General features: G+C 55.6%; 1 protein-coding gene across 4 annotated transcripts; it reads right to left on the bottom strand.

Annotated features, from left to right (window-relative positions):
- Positions 1-1,330: 1,330 nt before the first annotated feature.
- FLOT2 (flotillin 2) lies at positions 1,331-23,228 on the bottom strand. 4 transcript variants are annotated; one of them, XM_086475019.1, is made up of 11 exons: positions 23,180-23,228; positions 13,598-13,679; positions 8,814-8,904; positions 4,294-4,417; positions 3,753-3,871; positions 3,225-3,338; positions 3,013-3,132; positions 2,380-2,594; positions 1,966-2,149; positions 1,642-1,791; positions 1,331-1,484 (listed from the first exon to the last, which is right to left on the bottom strand). In XM_086475019.1, the coding sequence occupies exons 1-11, from the start codon at positions 23,226-23,228 to the stop codon at positions 1,446-1,448; spliced, it is 1,287 nt and encodes a 428-aa protein (XP_086331145.1). In that variant the 3' UTR covers positions 1,331-1,445. The 4 variants fall into 4 exon arrangements, with proteins under 4 accessions (XP_086331145.1, XP_086331146.1, XP_086331148.1 ...); XM_086475020.1 differs by lacking the exons at positions 13,598-13,679; positions 23,180-23,228 and adding an exon at positions 9,414-9,426; XM_086475022.1 differs by lacking the exons at positions 8,814-8,904; positions 13,598-13,679 and having other exon boundaries at positions 23,180-23,211.
- Positions 23,229-24,369: the final 1,141 nt, after the last annotated feature.

The following is a 24,369-nucleotide window of genomic DNA, read 5'->3' as shown; positions in this document are numbered from 1 at the left end:
GCCCAGCAGCACCCAGCCACCCTGCAGCGGGTCACTCCTGCTGGCAAAGGGACCGGCCAGTACCGGGGGGCGCTGCCAGGAGGGCGGAGAGGGTCCCTGCACCCACCCTATGGCAACTGGGGGGTGGGTGGCAGCGAGCTGCGGGTGAAAGAGCCAGCGGAGGGACCCACCAGCACCCCGTGGTGCCTGCGTAGGTCACCACCCCCCCAGCAGCACCGGGCTGGCTTCACACGTGGGTTTGGCTGCCGCAGCCACGCTGAGCACAGGCGGGGAAGGGGCACGGGCCAGCGCAGGGCCCCGGTGGCACCGTGGGGAGGACACACACAGGGGACAACCTCTTTCACATTGTCACTTAGGGCAGCAAAGCCACTGGCCATAAGAGGGAGGGGGACTGAGCGAGGTAGGGGCTTCTGCAGCGCCTGCCAGAGCATCCCTTGGCCAGCACTCAGGGCCAGGGGTAGCCCCAGGAACACTGGTCCCCGGCCAGCTGTACAGGCCACGGTGCTGGAGGAGCCTGTCCCCACCACAGCACCTTGCCTGGTCCCCTGCCTCCCTCTGACCCACGGCTTGAGGAGCTGTGGGGGTCAAGAGGCACCACGGCGCTCGGGGACAGCAGCCTTTGGGGGGGTCTCGTCTCCCTCTCGGAGAATGGGGTGGCTTTGGCACAGCGCTGTTTTTTGGCAGTCCTGGTAGTGGGCACTCACCAAGCCTGGCTCAGACCAGGGCTGAGCTGGGCTCCCTCCACGAACAGCCCCCCTGAGCTCTCCCCCCTCCAGATCCCGGGAGGAAACGTCCCCGAGGGAAGGCAGGATGGGAGCAGGCAGCACGCCCTGGCAGCACATGATTGTCACCCTCTCGGGGGGGTGGCTGCCACCGCGGGGAAGCCCAGCCTGGGCAGGACTGCTAGCACGGAGCAGGGTCCTGCGGGCGAGACACTCAGACGGGGAAAACCAGCCACAGAAACAGCTTGAGGGCAGGGGCAGGGGCTGGGCAGTGCCCAGGAGGGTCACTGCGGGAGGGCAGGTGGGAGCCCAGGGCAGGCGGGAGCCCAGGGCAGGCAGGTCCTGGCTGTTCTCTTCCTAGAGCTCCGCACTCTGCATCCCACCGAGCCTCTGCTCCAAGCTCTGGGCGTCCACCCGAGGACAGAGAACAGCAAGGCACCAGGATTGCAACACCAGAACAAGCTGCCAGTCACAACTGGGGATCAGACCCAAACCCCGGGCTGCTACGCTACACAGTTAGAAAATAAATCCCCTCCCACCCTTTGTAATAAAAAGAGCAGCTGATTGGACATGCATCTTTCTGGCCCTACAAAATAAGGCACCAGAGCTTAAAAATTAAACTCCAATTGTCTTTGATATAAAAGGAATTCCCACGTGTTGAAGGCAGTTGATGTCTGAGTGCATAAAAGGGAGTGATCTTCACTAACTTTGGGTTGGCCAGCCTCACGCCTGGGCTCCAGTGGCTTTCTGGATCAGGGGAATCTACAGAAGAGAGAAGCTGTTAGGGGGAGGCAAGGAGCTGCCTGCACATTCCGTGCCTGGCCAGGGCTGGGGAAGCAGAGGCTCCCGAGGAGTCTGAAAGTTTTCAGGCAAGTCCCTGTGCCCTAAGAGCTGCAGGACTTGCCGGTGCTCGGCTCACCTTTGTGAGATCCACGCCAGTGATGGCACGCACGGAGGCGGGGATCTCGGCCAGCAGGCGGTTCACCTCGGACGTTGTGTTGCTGCTCTCTCCGCTGAGAATAACGATCTCGTCCACTTTGGAAAGGGGAGCAGCCACTTTGGCAGCGATCTGGGGAAGCAAGGAAGGAGGGTGGGAGGAGCAAAGTCAAGGAGCTGCTCACCAGCCTGCTGGGCAATGACCCTACACATGACACGGGGCCTTGCTGTGCCCCTAGGAGATCCAGCCCAGCTTGGGAACTCCCCCCCACTCGCCTGGAGCAGGAGAAAGCTGCTCCCCCCTCACCTCAGGCAGCGCATCCAGCACTAGAGCCAGCTGGGCAGCTTCTCCGTACTGCTGGAGCGCTTCAGCTTTCAGCTTCATCCTCTCCGCCTCCGCCATCCCGATGGCCTCAATCACAAAAGCCTCCGCTTCTCCGATCTTGCGGATCTTTTCCGCCTCCGCCTGAGCAATGAGGACTTGCTTCACCCTGGAAAGGGAAACCCAGCCCTCCAGCAGCCCAGATCCCCGCAGCGTACCCGGCACCGCTTCCCTCCCTCCGTCAGCCACGTGCCCGCCCTGCAGAGAGCCCACCAGCCGGGTGGCAGCGCGGCACCCGCTGCACCGTCCTCCTGCCTCACCCCAGCCCAGCGCGCAGCCGGGCTCGGGGCTGGACCCGGGGACGGGCTCGGGGCTGGACCCAGGGACGGGCTCACTCACTTCTCGCCCTCGGCGATCTGCTGGATGCGGTAGGCTTCGGCCTCGGCCGGCCGCTTCACAGTGGCTATCAGCTCCTTCTCCATCCGGATGATCTCTTTCTCTTCGACATCGATCTGCTTCTTGCGCTGCACCACCTCGATTTCAATTTCCTCCTGGCGGATCTTCTGCTGCTCCCGGGCACTCTGGAGCTCGTAGGCCAGCTGGGCCTCCGCAGTCTGCACACAGGAGAGATGAGAAGAAGGGTCTTGGCCATGATCTCCTGTGTGGAGACATAAGGACCCTTGGCAGGCCCTGAAACCAGACACGGCTCTTCTTCCTAAACCTCTTCCCAGGGGTGACACCCCAATCTTCAGAGCTGTCCTTCCCTGCGTGCTCTTCCCACAGCACTTGAACCCAGCTGGCTCCAGGTTCAGCTTGGATGACCCTCCCCACCCTTTCCTCTCCTCCTAGTCCCACCTAACTGTTGCAAACAGGAATCTGCTGCAAGGAGCTCACACTGTGACATAAAAACCTGGGTTCTCCACCTCCAGCTCTCCTAACCTATGTAGGAGGAGGAATCTGACAAGTCCCCAAGCTACCAATACCGTCACGAACCAGCCAGGGTACCGCAGTGGGCTGGCGGATACTTCTCACCTTAACGTTGACCTCCTCACTGAAGGCAGCTTTCTGCAATTCAAAAGCCCGTCTGGAATCTGCTATTTTGGTATCTGCCATGAACTTGACATCCATCATTTCTTTCTTGCACTCTGCCTCCTGCAGGGATGAAACAGAGAGCAGAGCTCCAGGGTGTGCAGCTGGAGCCAACCAGGCTGCTCTGGGGAAGCCCAGCGCATCCCCGGACTCACCCGAATGCCAGCATCTCGCTCGGCTTCTGCCACCCCGATGTCGGCATCCCTTTGGACAGCCGCAGTCTGAGTCTTTCCCAGGGAGCTCAAGTAATCCACTTTATCATAGACGTCCTGGAGAGGGGGAAGATAAGTCACGACCACTTCAAACGAGCGACTCCATCCCGCTGAAGCTCAGAGCATCTACTCGTGTGGTGAGGCCGGGGTCAGAACGCGCCACGGCAGCCTGCTGCCAGACAGAAACAGGCGTGACAGGGAGAGGCGGGCTCTGCCGACACCTTCCCCCCGACTCCCTGGAGGCTCCGTTCTCAGCGAGCTCTCTCCCCGAGCCGTGTTTAACCAGGTGCTCTTCGCCCAGCTGCCGGGATGCAGGACGTGCTGCCACGGAACCTCCCGGAGGGCTGGGGCCGGCTGTCAGCCGGAGCCTCTCGGCCAGCCGCGGCAGAGGAGCCAGCGCCAGGCTCTGCCGGGCCGCTGCTACAGCTCTGCCAAGTGGCCCACAGAGCAGCGCCCTACGTCTGGGCGTACCTTGATGGTGAAGCTCAGGATCTCAATACCCATGCGACCCACGTCGGGAGCTGCCACCTCCCGCACCAGCTTGGCAAATTGATCCCTGTCCTGGTAGATCTGCTCTACTGTCAGCGTACCTGCAGAGGGAAGGAAGGCCAAGCACTTTATTGGGAAGAGGGAACACACAATGGCATGGGTCTAAGCTCAGCAACATCCTCGTTGCCCCTAATCTCTTCAGGTCTGGGCACAAGGGCATAATCCTCTACCCAGACCCTGCAGGGCAGACCGACATCTCGGTCTCACAAGCACCACACACACCTGTAACCCACGGGAACTCAGACATCTCTTACTGCAGGCACTGAAAACTCACTTATCACAACACCCAGCAACACAGCAGGAGCTGCTGTAAGGGAGGAACAACCCAAGATGGCACCTCTGCAGTCAGCAGAGGCAGCGCCCATGGTAGCTGCTGCGGCGGCAGCGATACTGCTGGGACCAGCCGGCAGGGAAGGGAGAAAGCTGCTCAAGCTGCCTGCAAGGGCGTGAGCCCCTTCCACACCTAGGATGGAGCGCAGATGCCCCTCCAGCGTCTGAAGGACGACGTTCTTCACATCCTGCACGTTCTTCCCCAAGAACTGCTCACAGGCCACAGCCAGAAGCTCCTTCTCGGTCATTATCTTCACCTAGAGACAGGAGACAAAACCAAAGGGACTGGAGGTGCCTGCCCGAAGAGGGACAGGCACCCAACAGCAGCAGCAGCAGAAGCAGCAGTACCACCACCAGGCTGCCAGGCCCCTGTGCTACCGATGCTCCAAGGGACCATGCTGAGCTGTCACCGTGCTGAGCCAGGCCACCGGCCCGGCCAGCGAGCCCCCGCTCACTGCCGCTGGGGAGAGCCCTGCTGCAGGCACAGGCAGCGGCGCCAGCGGCCGGGGCGGACACCTCTCCAAACACCGACTGCAGCTCAGGGTGGAGAGGTGCTCCCCGCAGCCATCTATCCTGCAGCAGCGGCCACTGGGTGATGGGGGACACAAAGCCTGGCTCTACAAGTCCCACCTGATGAAAACCCTACCAAAGAGCCCTGAACCACCAGTTCAGCCACGGTACCAAAACCAGACCCAGGAGGAGAGGGCTTTCTATCACTACCCCTGGCCAAAAGCCATTTTGTGACCTTTCTCTTCCTCCTTCTTCACTAGAATTCATTTTTCTGAGACGGGAAAAGCAGAGAACAAGGAAGCATCTGACATGCCCAAGGAGCAGCTTGGGAACAGGGGCTCCATTTGGCCTTCCCTGCAAGGACAGATGAGACGAGGTGGCCGTTGCACACTGGTTTGTCCTGCTCGTGGCTGGGAGCTCCCAGCTGCCCTTCGTGGTGACCCCAATGGGCCACAGCCAGGACCCAGTTGTCCTGCTCTGCATGGTCAGTCTGGTAACAATCCCCAGAGGTGGGACACAGCTGCCCCAGCGCCGCTTTCACCTCCCCCAGTCAGAGCCAGATGTAAAAGCATCCCCAGGACCAGACAAGCCAGGGTCTTAAGATGGTCCTGCTGGTCACGGGGCTGCTTTTCTAAAGACAAAGTGGGTTAAAAATCCCTATGGGGTATGTTAGGCAGTGGAGATGTGTGCTCACAGAGCTCTGTAGGATCCAGCTATGAGCTACAACCCACCAACATGACAGCTCCTGGTGGCCCAGTCCAGTCTGAGGGCTCAGGCAAAGCCTGGACACACAAATGTCTCTGTGCCCGGCAGCACCGGAGAAGGAAGCAGGGCCATACCAGCCATACAGCTCTGCTGGGACCTCTGGGCCCTGAGTGGGTCCCACAGCACCCTCTCATGGAGACATCTGGGCTGGGCAGTGCCTCCTCTCCCATGAGACGCTGGTGGCACCCTGCATCCTGCTCCAAGGGCCCTGGCTGGACCTGTTGCTGCCTGTGATGCCAGCATGGTCCTGGCTCAGAGAACTCTGAAGCTTCAGGTGCTGCACAGGGGCCCTCCGAGGGTCCCAATGCACGGTCTTGATGGGTTCACAGCCTACAGACCTCATCCTGCCACCTACAAGACCACTTTTCAGGGTCAAACTGCTGGCTAAAGCAACACAACTACTTCTTGAGAAAGCCTGGTCTGATAGTCTGCGAGTCTTTCGGATCCTGCAGCCTAACCCCCGGAGCCGAACAGCAGCATCAGGCCAGAGAGCAGGACAACTGGGACCAGCCACCACCTTCTATGGGGACCAGAGGTGGACTGTGTTAGACAGGGCAAGCTGACCAAGACTCAGCTGCCACAACCCTACCCTTTGTAACGTGAAGAAGCACCAACCCGGGCTGAGCCTGTGTCCCACCTCTGCTTCTCAGTCTGGGTCTCCTGGTCAAAACACCAAACCGACCCTCAGGGAAGCCTGTCAATCCCCTTCTGCTTTCTCCCCAAGACCTCTGGTCTCCCTGCAGGGCCAGGCCACAGCGGTTCCTTGCTCCTGCACCCCAGGCCAGCTGCGTGCCCTTTCTACACAAGGGGGAGTTGGGAGAGCTGCTCACGCAGCTGCAACGGGAGGTTTTTGCAAATAACCAACCCAATTAGCCTCGGCAGCAACGTTTACGGTGTGCATCTGCCAGCAATTCCACCTCTCTAAACAATCCCCACCCTTCGAGAGGACAGTCAGAGCATGGAGCGGGATGTTCTGTAAGAGATTCCCTGCGGTACTTCCCAGGAGCAAGGAATGATTCAGCCTCTGTGCATAAAGCCAGCCAGCAGCCTGCCTGCGCCGGCAAACCCCGAGCCAGCCTGGTTATCTGCTGAACACGGATGTCAACCTACAAAGCCAAGGCTGCACGAAACAAAACAGAGCTGAGCAATTTGCGCTCAGCTTGTTTCCAGTATTTCAGACAGGGCACTGCGACACTCGGTGCTTCTTCAAATGTCATCCACATCAGAGAGCGAGTTTAGCTGGCAGGGAATCAGAGCGCTTCCATCAAACAATCCCGTCTGGAGGATCGATACTGCCGTACCCAGCCAGAGCCAGCTGCAATCACAGCGAGGGGCGAGCAAAGACAATCCAATTAGCTTGAGGCTCAGAAAAAAGAGGACGGGAGGATACGAAGCCCAGCACGGCCTAAGGCAGCAGCATCCCAGCGCCCCCCGAGCACCCAGCCAACACAGGAAGGAGGCTACTGGGGAGTACTCATTACATCCCTCTTCAAAAAAAAAAAACCCAACAGCATCTTTATGCACATTAAGCACTTCCATTATTACGGCAAACATTTTAAAAGGCGTTTCTCGAGTAATAATTTACTTGCCTTTTTCCTGTTTCGCACAAGCCCTTGAAAGAAAAATGTTTGCCTCAGAAGTACTCCTGCAAAATCAAGGTAAGCTCTGCCACGCACGCCCCCAACTGCCTCAAGCCTGCTTTCTGCATGGTAATTCACAACCCTAAATCTTTAAAATTTAAAGTTCTCCCTCAGTGAGAAGAGAGAATCATAGGAATGGGATGAATTGGGAGCTGCATTTTTAAACCAAGGCACCCAGTGATCCAGCCTTCTGCTAGCGCACGCCACCCAGCCTAGACCATTTTGCAGGCAACGGAAGGATGTCCCAAAGCTAGGTCAAAAAGGGAACGCTGGCTTCACAGAAATACCTTTTCCAAATGCAGAAGGAAAAGTCTACAGATTAATGAAATGCGTGTGAGGGGAGACGTGGCTGCACGCATTTTGCCAACCACGCAAAGACCGCTGTAGTTCCGTGACACCTTAGCAGCTAAATGGATATAAGGAACGGAAAAACTGAAAACAAGGATGCTGGTTCGCGGCGTTAGAGGCAGGACGAGCCCAGGCAGGTGGCTCCCGTGCTGGTGCTCTCGCACGTAGCCCCGTTCCCCCACGGCAGCAGGGCGATGGATTATCCGCGGTTGAGTCACGGTCGTGCCCAGCCCTTCTGCCGTGTGTGACAACCCAGAAACCGCCCCTGGCTGAAGTCACATCCTCACTGACGCGCAGGCACACACGCAGCTCCTCCGCCACGTCAGTTCAGAGCAAACCAATGAACCCAGGGAGGAATCGGCCGCTCTGGAAAGCACTGGGTGAAATCTGTCAAGTGCTTAAGTCTTAAAAGGGCTGCAGCAGCCACGGTGCTCTTCCCTGGGGGGGGGAGCCTTTTGACGCATGTGGGATTCTGGTCACGTCACTGCGTCACTCCACAGCTCCCCTCGGATCCACTGCTCACCGTAGGGAACGTGGCAGTCGCCTCTCCTGCAGCAACAGACCTGGACATGCCTTGGACACACGGTGACCGCAGCCTTGTGCGCACTGACAACCGCTATCTCCGTTTCACACAGCCAGCACGAGCTGTCAGGAGCAATTTTCAATCAAAGCATCCAGCTGCCTATTTGGGGAGTCAAATTCTGTCAAAAGCCAACAACGTTTTCCTCCCAGCATCCTCTCCAAGGCAGGACCTGGTCACAAGGCCAGACTCTGTATCAGGGTGGCAGACCTTGGAGTCTAAGAAATGCAGGTGTTTCGGTGCACTGTTACAAGCGGCAAGAGCTGGGTTTTCATGCACGAAGAAGGCTTGAGAGAATCAAAATTCAATTCAAGCCAGAAATTTGACACAAAAATTTTAGTGCCTGGAGGAACTAAGCTCTTTCTTCAAGCTTTAACTCACCGTGAATGATTACAAGGTCCACGTGCTAATAATAATAATAATAATAATCCAAAGCAACATAACGCTCGATACCATCTCAGGAGTGAGCGGCTCCGTCCTGCAGGGTCACACACAGCTCCAAGGGCACCGCGGTACATCAGCGTTTCACAAACAGATCAAGTCACCCCCACACACCTCATTTGCCACGTGGACAAATGAGATCCCAGAAAAAGAGGAATGATTTTGGGGAGAGGAGGAGAGGTCACAACCCCCTTCACAACACAGGGCATGCTGTAGTGTGTTTGAACCAAGGAGGACAGTGGGGGTTTTGTACAAGAATTTGTACAAGAGCACTTGGCTTCTGTTCCTGAACAGTAACCTCTTAAGGGTGAAAACCAGATGTAAGTTAGAGACATGCATTCCTGAAATGATGTTTTGGAGTTACTGTACCTGTGCCACACCTGTGACAGTTAAAGCTACCCCCTCCGCCGTCTCTACGTCCTCACACCTGGGCTGTAACGTCATTATCTCTAGGGAAATCCTGCCAAAAAACGTAAAATATTTGCACGTTTCCACGTAACACACGCTCAGCTCTTCCCTTTGCATCTCCTGCCCCGGACTGCCTGCCGCACTCCTCACAGGTAATGTAAGACAGGCACAGAACGCAGCCGCGGGACTACGTCCGTGACTGCAGACAGACAAGTCACTTTGGCCAAGAAAGAGATTTTCAGATAACGCTTAAAGGCAATTTATCAGCAGAGAAAGGCTGGGAGCCAGCCTGGAAGCGATACTGTGACCCTTTCCCTTCTGCTGGGCTAGCCAAGTGGCCAAGAGCGAGCAGCTCGGGGACCCCACAGGGCCACGCTGCCCAACGCCGGGGCAGGGAGCGCTCTCGCTGGCTGGTGTCACCGGTTGAAAAGCACAGCATGGACCCGGGATGCTCCCGCCCACCCCACGCAGGAGCCCTGGTGCTGGGCAAAGCCCGGCGCCGATGCTGCAAGCAGCAGCCCCCCCTTCGCCCTCGCTGGGTTAGCATTACTGCAGACCTACCCCCTCATCTGGTTCACCTCTCCCTCTTGTTTTTCCTGGGTCCTGTGACCCAAAGGCAGACAGAAGTGACTCTCCAGCTCTTTAGGGCTGTGCCTCTATAGTATCAAGCACCCAGGAACAGATCCAGAGCTTGCTCAGTCACCCGAGGTGGGCTCGTGGTACTTTGGCCAGACCTGGCAACCTGCAGGTCACGATCTGGTAAAACAGAAGACACGCTTGGCCGTGGCAGGTTCTGCTTCAGGAAGCAAAGCCTGGCTCTCATGTCAGCCCTAACAAGCTGGGAAGGCACTGAGAGTCAGGACAGGGAGCCACAGGGCAGGGAGCTTGTGTCAGCGAACATTAGGTCAAATATCCGAACCATGAAGGGGCTGCGCTGGGCTGCTGCGGGCAGGCTGAGTCGCTCCAGGATTGGCTGGAAGTGCCAAAACGGATCTCTGCAAGTTCATGCCTGCCTTGGCTCCTGTCCTAATTAAACTGGCATGCAAACTGGGAGCGGATAAAACGGATCCCAGCGCCCAGGATGCGCACAGGCATTTTTTGCCGTACGCTTTCACAGCTTTCATCAGCTAGTGCAGGATTTTAGCCTTCTGAAGGCCTAATCTACACACTGAATTTAATTTCAATACCGTGCTGCTTCTTAGCTGGCAAGTCTCAGGGATGTTTGGTAACCACTGTTACACGGGTTCATAACTGCTCACAGTGCAAACGCTAGTCCTGTATGATGCAACTCATCCGAGGTCTCTATGCTGTACTTTCAAACGTGACAACACCCAAAACGGGCACTGTTTCCACCCAAAACGGGCACTGTTTCCTCGTGGAGGAAGAAGGCCTGAGCAGAAACCCGCATCCAAAACCGCAGAGCCAGGTACAGCTGCAATTTCCCCACACGTGTACGGGTTTCCTTTTGAAACGGCACGAAACCTGCCTTCCCACCTGCCCCAAATCCTGTACAGGACCCAGTCTGGCCAGGTTGTGGCTCCACACAAAAGCGGGTTCCCTTCTGCTCTCCACCAAGCACACAAGGGAAACAGTGCTGTCGAGGAAAGGGTTACAGCTGGAGCGAATGTCTGCAGCGTTATCAGAAGGGTCCAGCACAGCAATGCTGAATTTGGAATTTGCCAAGTACACATCTGTCTGCATTACCTACAAACTGTGGAGTGCGCCCCAGCGGAGAAGGGGAAGGAGAGGAGGGCATTGAGATTTCAGCCATCCCATTAGAAAACCATCAGTTTTTATGTTATCCTGCTGCTGCTGCTGCTGTTGCTGCTGCCCAAAACAGAGGGATAAACAGTTAGACATGATGTTAGGAAGCTGGTGGATTATTACCTGTGCAACCCCTGTTACGTACAGTGGGACCCCCTCCGACGTCTCAATATTCTCACAGCGACAGAGGATGGTCATAACCTCCAAAGACAGTCTGAGCAGCGAGGAATAAGGGTAGGACAGCAAATACACAAAGCAGTTATCAGAGAGTCAGACACTCATTGCAAAGGACAGACGAGACTTTCAGGTTTCGGCACTCCCCTGTTCAGTTTGCCTTTCTCCCACCGCCCGTAACGCTGGGTCAGAGCAGCTTCCCTGGTCACGACGGGGAGTTTGCAGCATCCAGCTGCTTCTTTTCATGAGGATAAACAGGCTGGGGACTCATCGCCACCCTGCGTCCCGTACGCCACCGCAGATGAAACTGAACTGTGTATCCCACCTGGACTGCCATCCTGGAGTCAGCTAGAACGCTCTGTAGGAGTCCAGAAATTTCCTTTTTTTTGGTAATAATTGAGGTGCTTCTATGCCAACACTTAAGAGGGGCCAGAAAAATCAAAATGCCAGGGACCTGGCCACCCTGGCTAAGGCGCTGATGAGAGAAAGTGCTTCCAAGTCCTGTCCTGAGAAGCTGAATAATACCATTTGGTTCCCCCAGAGGCATGTAACACCACGCTGTCTCTCTCACTGCTTTTATTTCTGACCCTTAAACTGGGACTGAACTTTTTTTTTTTTTCCCCTCTTTTTTTCTCCCGCTCTCAAGGTTGCGGCACCATAAGAGCCCCGCACCCTGCCAGCTCTAACTGCTCCTTTTGTTCCCAGGTTAGTGCTACCTGGCGGGATGCCGCTGACAGCAACACAATTGCTGCCGTCTCTCTCGCTTTCAGCACTGGCAGTTCCAGAAAAGATGTCCTAATTTCGGAGGAGGAAATCTGCCTCACTCTTCATGTCAATGCAGCGGGCTCCATCTGTGGCACGGCTTATGGTATTCGGGAAAGGGTCTGTTCTCAAAAGGAGAATTAAGCCCCATATCCCATGGCATGAATCACGGGTACAGGTTTGAAAGTAAAAGATTTGTTTGGGTGCTGGCATTCCTGTCAAGAGCCCCGTTTGCTGAGTAATGCACAGACCTCTGTCATATGACAGCTCATTCCTGGCAAGCAGTTCTTGGCCCTGGACTCAGCCTTTGCTTAACTTATTAAGTCAGCCTCCCGAATACATCTGTTATCTCCTGCACACGGCAGGTCAAGGTCCTGCGCTGTTCTCTGGGCTTCTCGCACAAGAGGAGGAGCAGAAACCGTTTGTTCAACAGTTCTCCCAAAAAGATGCCTCATAAAAATTTGGGAACGAAGCTTACGTGGATCAAACGCAGTTTTTAAGCACTGAGCCCCACAAGCTGGGCTCTTCCTTCCCACCTCATATGAGCATTGCTGGAGAGCCCAGGCTAAAGCAGCAGTTGTTAGCCGAGACCTCTTCACGCAGCCGGAGCACTGCGGTAGGCTCTTGTAGCAATCCTGACTACCAGCCACCTGGGAGAGGACCCGAGAGCTGTCGTGAGTCAGTTTTCAGCAGCAGCCAGGACCCCTTCGAAGAAGGCAAGCTGCCTGACCCCCAGGCGAACAGCAGCTACGGTAGTGCGTCATCTGCAGAGTGAGGGCAGCAACATGCTCACTTTGTCTGCTGGTGGCAACACGTGAACAGGGAAAAGAGGTGGCAAGATCAGCCAGCAAGGGTTAACTACAACCTCTGGCCATCACTCAGTGCAAAACCCCAAAAGTCACGTCTTTATCCTTTTTCCCTATTATTTTTTTACACAGATGGAAGAAACCTGCACTGGTGAGCACGAGGGAGGTGTTAGGAGAGAGTAACATTCCCACAGATCCTAAAGACAAAGAGCTAGTTAGCAGGACAGCAGCACTGTTGCAGCATATTAGTTCAGAGACCAGCGTGGTAAGAAGCAGCAAGCAAAATCCACGACTGAGGAAACAGAGAGAAAGGAAATCCCGTGGTTTTAAACAAGAACACAGTCTGCTCCCAAGGTGACAGCAGTCAGCATATCTTTAGAAAAAGAGACTTGAGGAGCAGGAGGAGGCACTGGCCCACTGCATGTCACAAATGTATTTGTTACTGGGTGAGGGTTTGGGCCATACCGGGCAGAACTCAGCTCCTCTGGTGAACTCATGGATGAGCCAGCCCAGCAGCCCCACTGCCCAGCATCCCTGCAAGAGCCTCGTAGCTGCAGAGCACTGCAAAGGCAGCGGCAGAGGAGAGCAGGGCTCTTGCCTTCCTCAGCACTCACCGACCAGCCAGGCTACGGCCCTCTCAGCTTGGTGGCTTTTATGTAAATAAAAAAACAACGAAAAAGGAAAATTAAAAAAAGTCCCTGATTGCCTTGGGTTTGAGGAGCGCTGTGGACAGAGAGGCGATCTGAAAAGTACTTCAGCTGAGCGCATGGGATTTCTGTTCTTTTTTGTCTTTTGCACTGTGACACCCAGCTCAAACAGTCAGCACAGAACTCCCCCACCTTGTGATTTTATTTTGCACATCATGGTTTCCTGTTAGTAAGCCTGAAATGACAGGATTTACCTCCTGCGGGGCCTCGGCCAACCTCAGCCCCCACCACTCAAAGCAGAGGATGGAGAGAAGCTGTGCGGTTGCGAGGGACCCTACGTTCCTTACGCTTCCAGGCACGACACAGGGCACGTGCTGCTCTTCCACCTCCTGGCAGGGCCGTTGGCAAGGCAGCCTGCCTTCCGAGCTCCGGCAGCTGGCCACAGCCAAAGGCCGTGGGTTGGGCTGATGCTCATCCATGGTTTCATTTGCAGTGCCCGGTCCTGTGTTCCTAAAGACACTGCTGACAGCCCCACTGGGATGGCTTTGCCTAACTCCTACTCGAACCACACAAATAATGGGGGTCTCCTTACCTTTGGGTGTCAGTAATGCACCACCAAGCCCAGGCCCAGCCTCCGTACACATACTGCTTGACGTCGGAGCCACAGCAGCCACCTGCAGCACAGCAGAAAGCACAGAGATGTAGGGATGACACACACAATTTGCCCTCAGCCAGGGAAAAACCTGCACCCAGACTGACTCACGAGCAGAACAACTTCACACCAAGCCTGCCCAGGCTCTGGGTGCTGAGGAAAAGGCATCCTGGGGGGTCATCGGTCCCCCCAGCTCCTCGGCTTGGCCGTGTTACAGCAACCAGTGCTCCCAAGCCAAGCTCTGCAGCATGACCCAGAAGAATCCAAGCACGCTGGCACTGTCTGATAAATAATGAACACAGAAAACTCTTTCCAAGATCCACAGCAGCCCTGGGATGCCCTTCGGTCGGCCATAACGCAGCCGGCCACTGGGGAAACCCACGCTCTTCCTCGCCTCCACGGGCTCCACACGGCAACTTTCCAAAGGCAACCTTTTTTCAGAATTGTCTGATAAAATTGGAAAACAGTATTTGCAATAATTCAGTATGACGAACAATAACACACAGAAAGTGACTGTATTTCAAACCAGGATTTCACTTTAGTTTTGTTAAGCAGTTCAAGCAACCAGAACTGGTTTAAGTACACGTTTCAGTATCTTTAACCTTGATGCACCAGCTCCGTTATGCAAAGCCACATAAGAAATCCATCTCCTTTTGTTCACCCCATGCTGCAGAACACCCTTAAACCCACCAAAAAGCTAGCAGGTCAGCACTGGAGGAGAGAAGAACCCTTGAGCTCCCCAGAAACATCTCCTAGTTCTGGCTGTCCTGGGTTACGATGTAAAATGTGCCAAAAGGAAAAAAAAAAAAAAAAAATTCTATTACCATCTCCAGGAGCTGTTGAGACCAGGTGGGGCGGTGCTCCCTGCCTCCCCCCTCTGGACTATCTCCTGTCAATGGGCACAACAATGCCTTATCGCCTGACCCATCGATAACTCCCTCCTGGGCTATCTCCTGTTAATGCCCCATCAAGGAACTGCCTCAGGACTCCCCATCCCATGGTGAGATGCTCCGCCCGGGGAGGGGGGGGAAGGAGCCAAGCAGTCCATGCCAAATAAAAACGGAGATTTTGAACACCCTAGCCGCCTTTCTTCCACTGGATTCCCAGAGGAGCTTTTCCCCCCACTGGAGTTCCAGAGGACAAGAGCTACCTACCTACCACCGGACCTTCGGAGGAAGACCAGACTCTTTGATCTGATCGCTGCTTCCACAGAACTGCATCCATCGCTTCAGGAGGACTGCAGCCAGCATCTTATCCGACTGCTACTGCCACCCTAACAGGGTGTCAGGTTGTATTCCTGACTCTGTCAGTGTAAACCAGTGGGTTGTTTGTTTTTTCCTGCCTTGTGTTATATATATATATATTAGTAAAGAACTGTTATTCCTATTCCCCATATCTTTGCCTGAAGGCCCGTTAATTTCAAAATTATAATAATTTGGAGGGAAGGGGGTTGCACTTTCCATTTCAAGGGAGGCTCCTGCCTTCCTCCACAGACACCTGTCTTTTCAAACCAAGACACTGGCTCACGCAAGTACTACAGTGCCTGAGGCTTTGATGGTCCATCACAGAGCTGGCTGTGCCCGGAGCTCGGGCAGCCTCCAGAACTCCTCCAACACATTTAAGATTTGACCCCAGTGAAGCCAGAAGAGGCTGTCTGGATTTTCACATCTTTGATTCAACGAATAAGACCACCTGCTGCCTTCCAAGAGAGCCCCCTGCCAGCCACCAGCCCCAGGTTTCATGCCTGGCAAGGGAGGAGCTCTGCAGCCCCCCCGGGCTCGGACCATGGCTGCGAGCTGCCGTCTCTCCAGCAGATCAAGCCAGCGGTCCCTCCCTAGCCTGCTATTCATAATCACACTTCTTACAGCAGCACCCGAGGGCCTCAGCAAGGCAAGGGCTGTACCAACCCAGCAACAGACAGTTTGAGCCCTGCAGGACTTATCTAGGCAGGCAAGACAGAGCCGGTGCAGAGGAAGAGCAGGCAGGCAGGGAAATCAGCGTGGCTGCAACGCCGTGGGAGCATCGCCTTGTGGGAGGAGAAAGGGAGAACGATGAAGCCAGCAGACAGCAGCCACGGAAGCCAGCCCTTCCAAGAGAGAGGATAATGATTCAGTTGGCTGCAACAGGTCAAAAGGAAGAAGCAAAGGCAGCACACAGCCAGGCCAGCGTGCCGGCAGGGCTCTCTGGACCGCAGGAGGAGACTCTGTCCCTCCTCTCCATCCTCAAGTGTTTGGCCATCTTCAGCTATCAGCTAAAGATATCGCCTGCTTCACTGGCTTCCACGCACTGCTTGATAAATCAGCGGATAGGCCTCCATCTACAATTCTTCACCCTCTGGTTTCAGTAAGAAGTAAACACAAACGCGAGATGGATTTACACGCTTTTTCAGGTCTCCTGTGCTTCACAGCCTAGAGGAATATTCTCCCGTCACCTCCGAGACAGCCTCTGGATGGCTTCTTCCTGTAGCTGGAAGGCTGTTTCAGCCAGGCAAGGAGTTACAGAAGCTGATGATACAACATCCTGCAGCACACTGACCGCAACGCCTTCTAACATTTCTTGGGGGACACCAGCCTGGTTAGCTCAGCCTTTTTAGCCAGGCCCTTGTTTTCCATCAACAGGAACGGAGGTGTTCCTCGCAGTTGGGAAAAGCAGCTCCACATGGAAAGGTATTTTAGATCACGAGGTCTACGTGGTCTTTACTGAACCTCCGGTAGTGGTTTCGTAATAGTGTTCCAAGAAAATTCTGCACCCTAATCCCACCATTGTTACAAGACCGTGCCTCTCCACACGGATCTTTCTTTTCTCCTGCAGGCAATGCACGGAAATACCTTATTTAGTACCACACCCAAAGCAAGCTCCACGTTGGCTTCCCAGCGCTACACACCGTTGCTGCACAGCACAGGTTACTAAGCCAGACTGTATGCCCAAAAGCGTTCAGAGCGTAAGGAAAACCAGTGAACACGAACACATGAAACAGGAGCGGGATGCCAGCTGGTTGCTTTCATGCAAGCCGGACGTCTGAGCGCAGCAGAGCTCCGTCCTGGTAACGCAAGTCAGATGAGCTGAACGCTCATTTTCCATTGCAGTCCTGCAGCCTCTTTCCCAAGTCTCAGAGAGCAAGCGAAAAAAGAACCAACAAAGCAAAATCTTTGCAAGGCTAAAGAATAAACCCTCTTGCACAATGAGATTTGGCAGAGAAATTGCCTTTTCCAGCTATAATACACCCACTGTTCTAGCAGCCCGGGTCTCACAGCCGCTTGGCCATCGCTTCCACAAACATCCACCGTGCCTCTTCCGGGGCAGTGTGCGGCGGCCAGGCGCACTACAAACGGAGGATTCATAGCCGGGAAGCTGCCATCCAGCTTGGCCTCTTCCCAAACGAAGGGGTCCCACGTCCAAGCAAGAATTCCCAAAGCCAGGAGAAAGCACATTGTCTGGGTTTTGGGTTGGTGGTGGTGGGTGTTTTTTGGGTTTTTTTTTTTTGATGAAATGAGATTAATCGCTTGGGAATTTGTAGATAAATGGAGCTCTCAGAGGATGCAGAAAGCTGCTGCTCTGATGGGACAGCACGCAAGGAAGAAGAGAAGCCCCAACAGTTACAGGGCTCAAAACACCAAAGCTGGAACAATTTGAGGTTGTGGAGAAGCTCTGTGTTGCTTGTTCTCCCAACGTAACTCGAGGCAACGAGCTTGTGCACTGGCAGGAAGCGGTGAGCGTTCAGAAATCAGGCCGTGGCAAACAGGCTGCTACGGTAACTCAATAACTATGCTCCTTCCCGGAGACTGTTGCAGGCTGAAGGCACGAACAAAGCAGACACCGCTGCCTTCACCTGCCCAGACCGAGCTGCCATCGTCACGCCTCGGTTCAGGGCAATGCGGTGCCAGAGCCTCCTCCTCCAGGGGGACCCGCCGCCAAAGCTGGGAATGAACAGCTCGGCCCAGTCGCACAGAAGCCGGGTTTGTTAGGGAAGCAGCGCTGTGCTGGGAGATGTCATGGGGGGCTATCAAGCGAGTGCAGAAAGACAAGGAAAAAAAAAAAATCGATAATTGAAAACAGTTACTGACAAAAGATGTAACGGAGAGGAGAGAAAAAGGCAAAGGGATACATAAAGAAAATCACGTAGTAAAGTAGGGTCTAGACTAAAATCAGTGTCTGGTTCTTAGGCCCCACTGTGCATATAAATTAGGCTTTGTCCACATCCAGAAATGGCACAAGGTTAACAAAAATTAATTTAAAATGATGCAGGGCTCCAAGTTGAATCCATAAACCCCTTTGATGGTCACCACAGCAGACGAAAGCAGATTATGCTGGCTAGCTTGTTCTGGATGTAATCTATATCAAAATGATTTGTTTTAAGCTATGAGTATCAACGGTACAGAGCGTGTTTAAAAACACATTTAGCTTAACTCATCTTGTAAACAGAAACACAGAGAAGACAAAACCACAATGAAGTTACACAACAAAACTACAGAGATCCTACCCCAGAATTCCCCTTGGAAACCAAAAGGAAAGCCCCGAGGCTGTTCTGTCCACCTCCTTCTCCTGCTATGCTTTCTGAAGAGTAATTTCACAAGTCTTGGAGACTTAATAAGCACCTGACAAGGGAAACCTCGAGCCCCACCACCTGCAAAAAGCTGAAGAACTACCTCCTGAGAAGGAAACACCACAGAGAAGCTGCATAAGTTGCCTTTTGTGCAAGGGGTGAACACCCATTTCGAGCACCGGCCGTCTCACGCTACAGACTTGACAAGCTGCAATGCTGCCCTCTGGAAAGCAACCCCCGAGCGTCACAAGTAGCACGACTGCGAGGAAAGATTTTTGGCTAGCCAAAATGACGAACCTAACTCTGCAGGAACACTCAGTTAAACCTGGCAGGCGACAATCAGTGCCACTAGAAGTTTTCTGCCCGGCTTGCCCTGTGCAAGAGGTGGAATACCTCGACCTCAACCCTGGGGGAACAGTTTTGAACCGCTCCAAAGGCACACTGTCACGTGAAACCCAGGTGATGCCGCCTGCTCCTTCCCACAAACTCATATTGCTTTTGAGGCTGAAGAACTGGAATTGCAACTAGCCAGCGTCACACGGGCCTGCAGCTGGAAGTGGAGGGACAATCCCAATGCCACCAGCCCCGCTGCAGGCGTGAGGCCTCAGTCGGCTCTTGCTGATCACCACGTCTTTCTGCAGGACACGGCCTGGACCATCTCCTCCTGTTCTGGATTCCTGCACTCGGCTGGTATCACCCAAGTGTAGCTCTCTGCATGTCTCCTTGTCGATCTGCATTGTATTTCTTTCAGACCATTTGGTCAATCTGTCAAGTTCGCTTTGATTCTAATCCAGCTCTTCAAAGCTCTCGAATCCATTCCCAGCTCAGCACTGTCTGCAAATTCAACAAGCACTTTCTCGATTCCATTATCCAAGCCAAAACAAGGAACTTTTAGTTGAAAAATCCTTTCAGCTGAACAGTGAGACACTGTCAAGTTCCCTGGCAATGGTTTTTCAGGCAGTTTCATATCAATTTTATAGTATCTGAGAAACCAGTTCCTTCTTGCACTGTAGACCTCTTGCAGAAGGGCTTGCAAAGCCTCAGGAAGCCTTTATTTTAGGCTTTCAAACCTTAGAGAAGTACCATAAAAACAGCACAGTCATGCTGGCTCAATATCATGACCGGTTCCTCTTGCAGGAATGAGAAGGATGCAGTAACAGGACTCGCGAGCTTAGAGCAGCTCCGGAAGGGTTAACTACCCCTGACTGCTGGGGTGCGGCAGGAAATGTTTACAGAAAACTGGAATTACTGACTTCGACAGAGATCACGGAGCCCCAAAGGGTGCTGCACTAAAGTAAAGTTTGAGGAACTGGGCTGGATCATGTTTCTGATTTCTGAGAAACCGTCAGAGTAGAACAAGCCTTAGCAAAGGCGAGGTGTACCACATCTGCTGCTTCTCCTCATCCCCTACGCAGCGTCAGCCCACCTGAGAGGGAAGTGGGATCAGCTGGGCACAGCTCATACTCAGCAAATACGTGTAGTTGTTTTCATCTTGGTGTTGACGAGCAACGTATTTGTTTCAGTATTCTCCCAGGCAACAAAGCTAGGTCGACTGGGCTGCAACTCCCCTGACCTTTTTTTTGTTTTCCTCCTTTCACCCCCCAAACTTCTGCTGAAACAGCAGCTTGTTCTCACCCAGAAACACAGTGGGCTGTGCCAGCCTTCCCCTGTCACGTATCTCCACGTGCTCACCTTGAAGCTCCTCTGGCTGCTGGACCATTGCTGCCTGGTGCCACCCTGCAGCCCTCGACAGCCAGGAGGAAAACGCCCCAACCGTAGAGACTTGGGCCACACGATTTACTTACGGTACCGGTAAGAGGAACGTGGCTATTATAAACTAAACCTCCTTATTATGAGACTCTGCAGAAATATTACGGTGTATTTCAACATGAGCAGATCGATCCTTAGCCACGAAAGCTGCATGCAACCAGACTGTAACCCCAAACCTGCGTTAGGCATCTGAGACAACCTCTTTGGGCAGTGGGAACATTCGGATATCAGGACGAACAGGTACGTTGTGTATCTCCCTGAAAACTCAAGCGGCTCCAGCTGTGCTTGGGGAGGACTCAGCGATGGGCCAGGCGCCTGCCGAAGCCTCCCCAGAGCTTCCACCAAACCTCACTGGGAGGCTCCCAGCACCACTACCCAACCCACATTCCAGAGAGACCATCGTCGCCTCCGAAGGGCTTTGTGGAGCATTCTCACAACGCCTGGGCTCCACGTCCCACGGGTGGGTAGGCTGACCAAGTGCCAGTTCTTAGAAGGAGACTGGTGTTGCTCAACAGGGAAGGCCGCGAGTGCCAGTGGGAAGGCTGACCCGTGCCTGGGAAGCAGCTTCCCAAATAAGGCTATGAAGCTCCTCACACACAGATGTTCCCAAGGCATGGCCGGCTGCTCCTTGAGCACTGGAGGAACTCAAGTGTCTCGCAAGAAAGGAACCCCACTCCTCAGAGAGAAACCACACGCCAGGGGAGGCACGTGACTAAACCTCCTTCAAGAAGCACAGAATACACAGAAAAATGTCCATCAGCTTCATGATTTGGAGGTGCCTTCCCACAAAGCGAAGTCTTTCAAGTCACAATTGTATGACAATTCAAGACTGCAAGCCGAAAGCCTGCTGTTAGTGTTACTTGCTGTTGGTTTATTCTTCCCTTCCCTCTCCCCAAATCCAACCTAATAGCACCCAAATAAATGCTGGCCCCCAAGGTCCTCTCTCTTTTTCCCCGGAGAGACGTGGCTCAAGTTCCTGGAAGTACAACTGCTTGTAGTCACACGCCTCCTGCTAATGCCCTGGTGTTCACTCTGCACGTAAGTGCGGAGGAACTGCCGGGCTCTGCCGAGCGCCCACAGCCTCTCGGGCTGCCCCTGAAGCTCACAGCCGGTGCTCTCAGGGGACACCAAGCGTTTGCAGACCACGTTGGGCAGCAGCAGAGGAAAACCACATCTGGTGGCAGCACTGAACCCAATTCTGACTCGCAGAGCCTGGCGTGATCTATGCTCCCTTCGCAGAACGTGGCTGTACATCGAGGAGTGTCCTCGGCTCCCTGCTCCCGGCTGTGGGAAGGAGCAACGCTTGGAATTGCAAGCAGATGCCACAAATTCCTGCTGGCTCATCCCGCAAGCCGCGTTTTGTAAACTTCAGATCTGAAGAGAAGCGAAACCAAGCTTTTAAGACTGAAGGGCATCCCGGCACACCTGGAGCACAGGTCCCAATTCCTCCTGCTGGACATGGTGTTTCATCAAGCAGCGCCGATTTTGACGGGGGTCTTTTCAGAGGGAAGCACAGAATCAGCTCTAGATCCCAGCTGGGAACTGCAGAGACGTGCAGAAGACCAGGAAAACCGCAAGAAATACCGTTGTGCCAGGCAGCTGGTGGGTGCGGTTTGTAACTCCTTAGAAGCAGCCGCCACAGCGGGTATATTTGGTTCCAAAACTGCAGCCTGTTTCTGGCATCTCCTCAGCAATTCCTGTAACAGGTCTGTGATCCAAGAGAGATGAACCGATAACAGACCAGTCAGAAGGAAGTGCTTCAGCCCGCTGGAGGCTTTGGCTCCGAAAACACAACAACATAATTTCACATGCACGGCAGAGCCGCAATCGCAGCACAGCCTTGACGTTGATAAACATTTTCCCCCACGTGAATTTAGGTTTGAGCACCACAGCACTTGCCACAAAACTAGTCCAGCATCGACAGAAAGGATGTAACATGACTGAGGACACGTGAAGCGACAAAACATCTGTATCTAACTTGGTTATTACCTCGCATATGGCCCCCAGCCTGTCACACAAGAGCGGAGTATCCAGCCCTTACAGCAAGCCGTTACATCACTTAATGGTAATTAAGTCCTGCCCGCATGCAGCCTGGTCTACGCCAAAGTGCACTTTAGAGCCTCAGCAGAGTATTGGAGCAGCTACAGGTTGAATCAGGCACAGGGGATTTCACTGCTGGTTTATTTAACCCTTACCTAAGCCACCAGCTCGCCTGAAGAGCAAACTGTACCTATCTGGTGGGCATCAGCTGCGCCCAGCATCTGTCAGCAGCACCGAGAGGCCCGGTGACGTGCTAGTAACGAAGCAGCCATAGGACACGATGGATAACGGCACCCCAGGTGCCCTGCCCCGGGCTGCCCTCTCCGTCCCAGCGGGATGCTCACACCCAGCTCCTCCTGCCCGGCCAAGCCAACCTGCCCCCCAGGAACAGGACGGCTTCTTGGCAACCCAAGCCGCTGTTGGCAGCGGCCCAGAGCCCGGCAGCCTGGCCGGTGCCACTGCTTGACATCATCCGAAACCAGCAGCAGCAGCACCGGGGTGTGCCGCTGGCACCGCGACCTCGCCCCCCGCCTTCTGCGCCGCAGGGACCCCAACCCGAAGGCCCAGGGCCTGTGTGGTAGGGAGCTGCCCACCACCCCAGACCACCCTCTTGGCAGGGACACCCGCCAGCACCCCAGGGCAGGGACACCCACAGCACGACACCCCCCTGAACAACACCGCAAGGTCCCCTCATGACAGGGACACCCCTCGCCCCCCCATGCTCCCTTCAAGGAAGGGCCTCCCCCCACAACATCCCAGTGTTCCTTTAGGGGAACACCCCCCCCCCCCAAAATCACAGGCCAGCCTGCTGCAGTACCCCCGAACGCCACCCCCACCCCGCCAGGCAGAGCCTCCCATTCCCCACCAGTTCCCAGCCCCCCCCCCCGCAAAGCACCACCCAGGACACCCCCCATCGCAGGGTCCCCCTTCACTCCCTCAAAGCCCCCTCAGGACAGTGACGACCACCCCCCCCCCCCCCCCCCAACACCACATCCCATGACAGGGACCCCTGAGAGTCCCCTCATAGCCAGGACCCCCCAATTCCCCCCGGGGCCCCCCTCCCAGCAGACCCCATTACAGAGACACCCCCCCCACCCCCCCCCCAATACTCTCAGGGTCCCCCCCGTGACAGGGACCCCCCCAGGCCCCCTGCGAGGCTCCGGCCGTACCTGACACCACCAGCGCCTCGTTGGGCCCCACCGTGTGGCAGTTGCCCATGGTGCCCACCGCGCCCGCCGCCGCCGCCCCACCGCCCGCTCCCGCAAGCCCCCGCGCCCGCCAAGCCACGCCCCCGCGCGTCTTGCGTCACGGGCGCGACCCGCGGGCGCAGCCATATTGGGAAGGTCAGTGCTGCGGCCGCGCCGCGCCACTTCCCCCCCCCCCGGGGGCGGGGCTGAGCATCCGCGCGCCCGCCGCCATGTTGGGTGCCGCGTGTCTGCGCGCGCGGTAACATGGGGCGCGCGCGTGCGCACTGCGGCGGGGGCAGCGGTGCGCGAGGGGCGTGTGCGCGCTGCTGGGTGTGCATGGGCGTGCAAGGGGGTGTGTGTGTGCACTGGGGGTGTGCAAGGGGGTGTGTGTGCAAGGGGGTGTGCACTGTGTGCATGGGCGTGCAAGGGGGGGGGTGTGTGCACTGGGTGTGCGTGCAAGGGGGGGTGTGTGCACTGGGTGTGTGCAAGGGGGTGTGCACTGTGTACATGGGTGTGCAAGGGGGGATGTGTGCACTGGGTGTGTGTGCACTGGGTGTGTGCAAGGGGGTGTGTGTGCACTGGGTGTGTGCAAGGATGTGTGCACTGTGTGCATGGGCGTGCAAGGGTGGGGGTGTGCACTGGGTGTGTGCAAGGGTGTGTGCACTGTGTGCATGGGCGTGCAGGGGTGGGGGTGTGCACTGGGTGTGTGCAAGGGGGGTGTGTGCATTGGGTGCGCGCACTGCTGGGGGTGTGCGTGGGTGTGCAAGGGGGGGCGTGCACTGTATGTGCAGGGGCGTACACTGGGGGGGTGTGTGCACTGCTGGGGGTGTGCATAGGCGTGCAGGAGGGGAGTGTGCACTGCGTGTGTGCATGGGCGTGCAAGGAGGCTGTGCACTGCTGGGTGTGCACTGCTGGGTGTGCACGGGCGCACAAGGTGGGGTGTGCACGCTGTGGCACGTGTGTGCGCGGCAGGGCGTGCGTGCACCGCAGCGCGTGCATGGGCGTGCAAGGCGGGGCACGCTGCACACCGCAGCGCGTGCATGGGCGTGCAAGGCGGGGCACGCTGCACGCCGCAGCGCGTCTTTGCCGAGCAGGGCAGCAGCCTTGCCGCCAGAGGAAGGCGGGGGCTGCACTGCTGCTGCAGGCGTGCGCAGGGGGCAGCGCGCTGCACC

The sequence above is a fragment of the Leptosomus discolor genome, chromosome 18, assembly GCF_034619465.1.
Source record: "Leptosomus discolor isolate bLepDis1 chromosome 18, bLepDis1.hap2, whole genome shotgun sequence".
NCBI lineage: Eukaryota > Metazoa > Chordata > Aves > Leptosomiformes > Leptosomidae > Leptosomus > Leptosomus discolor.
The sequence above is the reverse complement of the archived record's forward strand: the minus strand, read 5'-3'. Positions and strand labels throughout refer to the sequence as shown.

Excerpts from the sequence above, each read along its gene's own strand:
- FLOT2 (XM_086475019.1), bottom strand. The coding sequence starts at position 23,228 with ATGGGCAACTGCCACACGGTGGGGCCCAACGAGGCGCTGGTGGTGTCA. Across the intron at positions 13,680-23,179 it reads CGAGGCGCTGGTGGTGTCAG|GTGGCTGCTGTGGCTCCGAC; the intron begins GTACGGCCGGAG and ends GCTGTGCTGCAG. Across the intron at positions 8,905-13,597 it reads TGCATTACTGACACCCAAAG|GATTTCCCTAGAGATAATGA; the intron begins GTAAGGAGACCC and ends GTTTTTTGGCAG.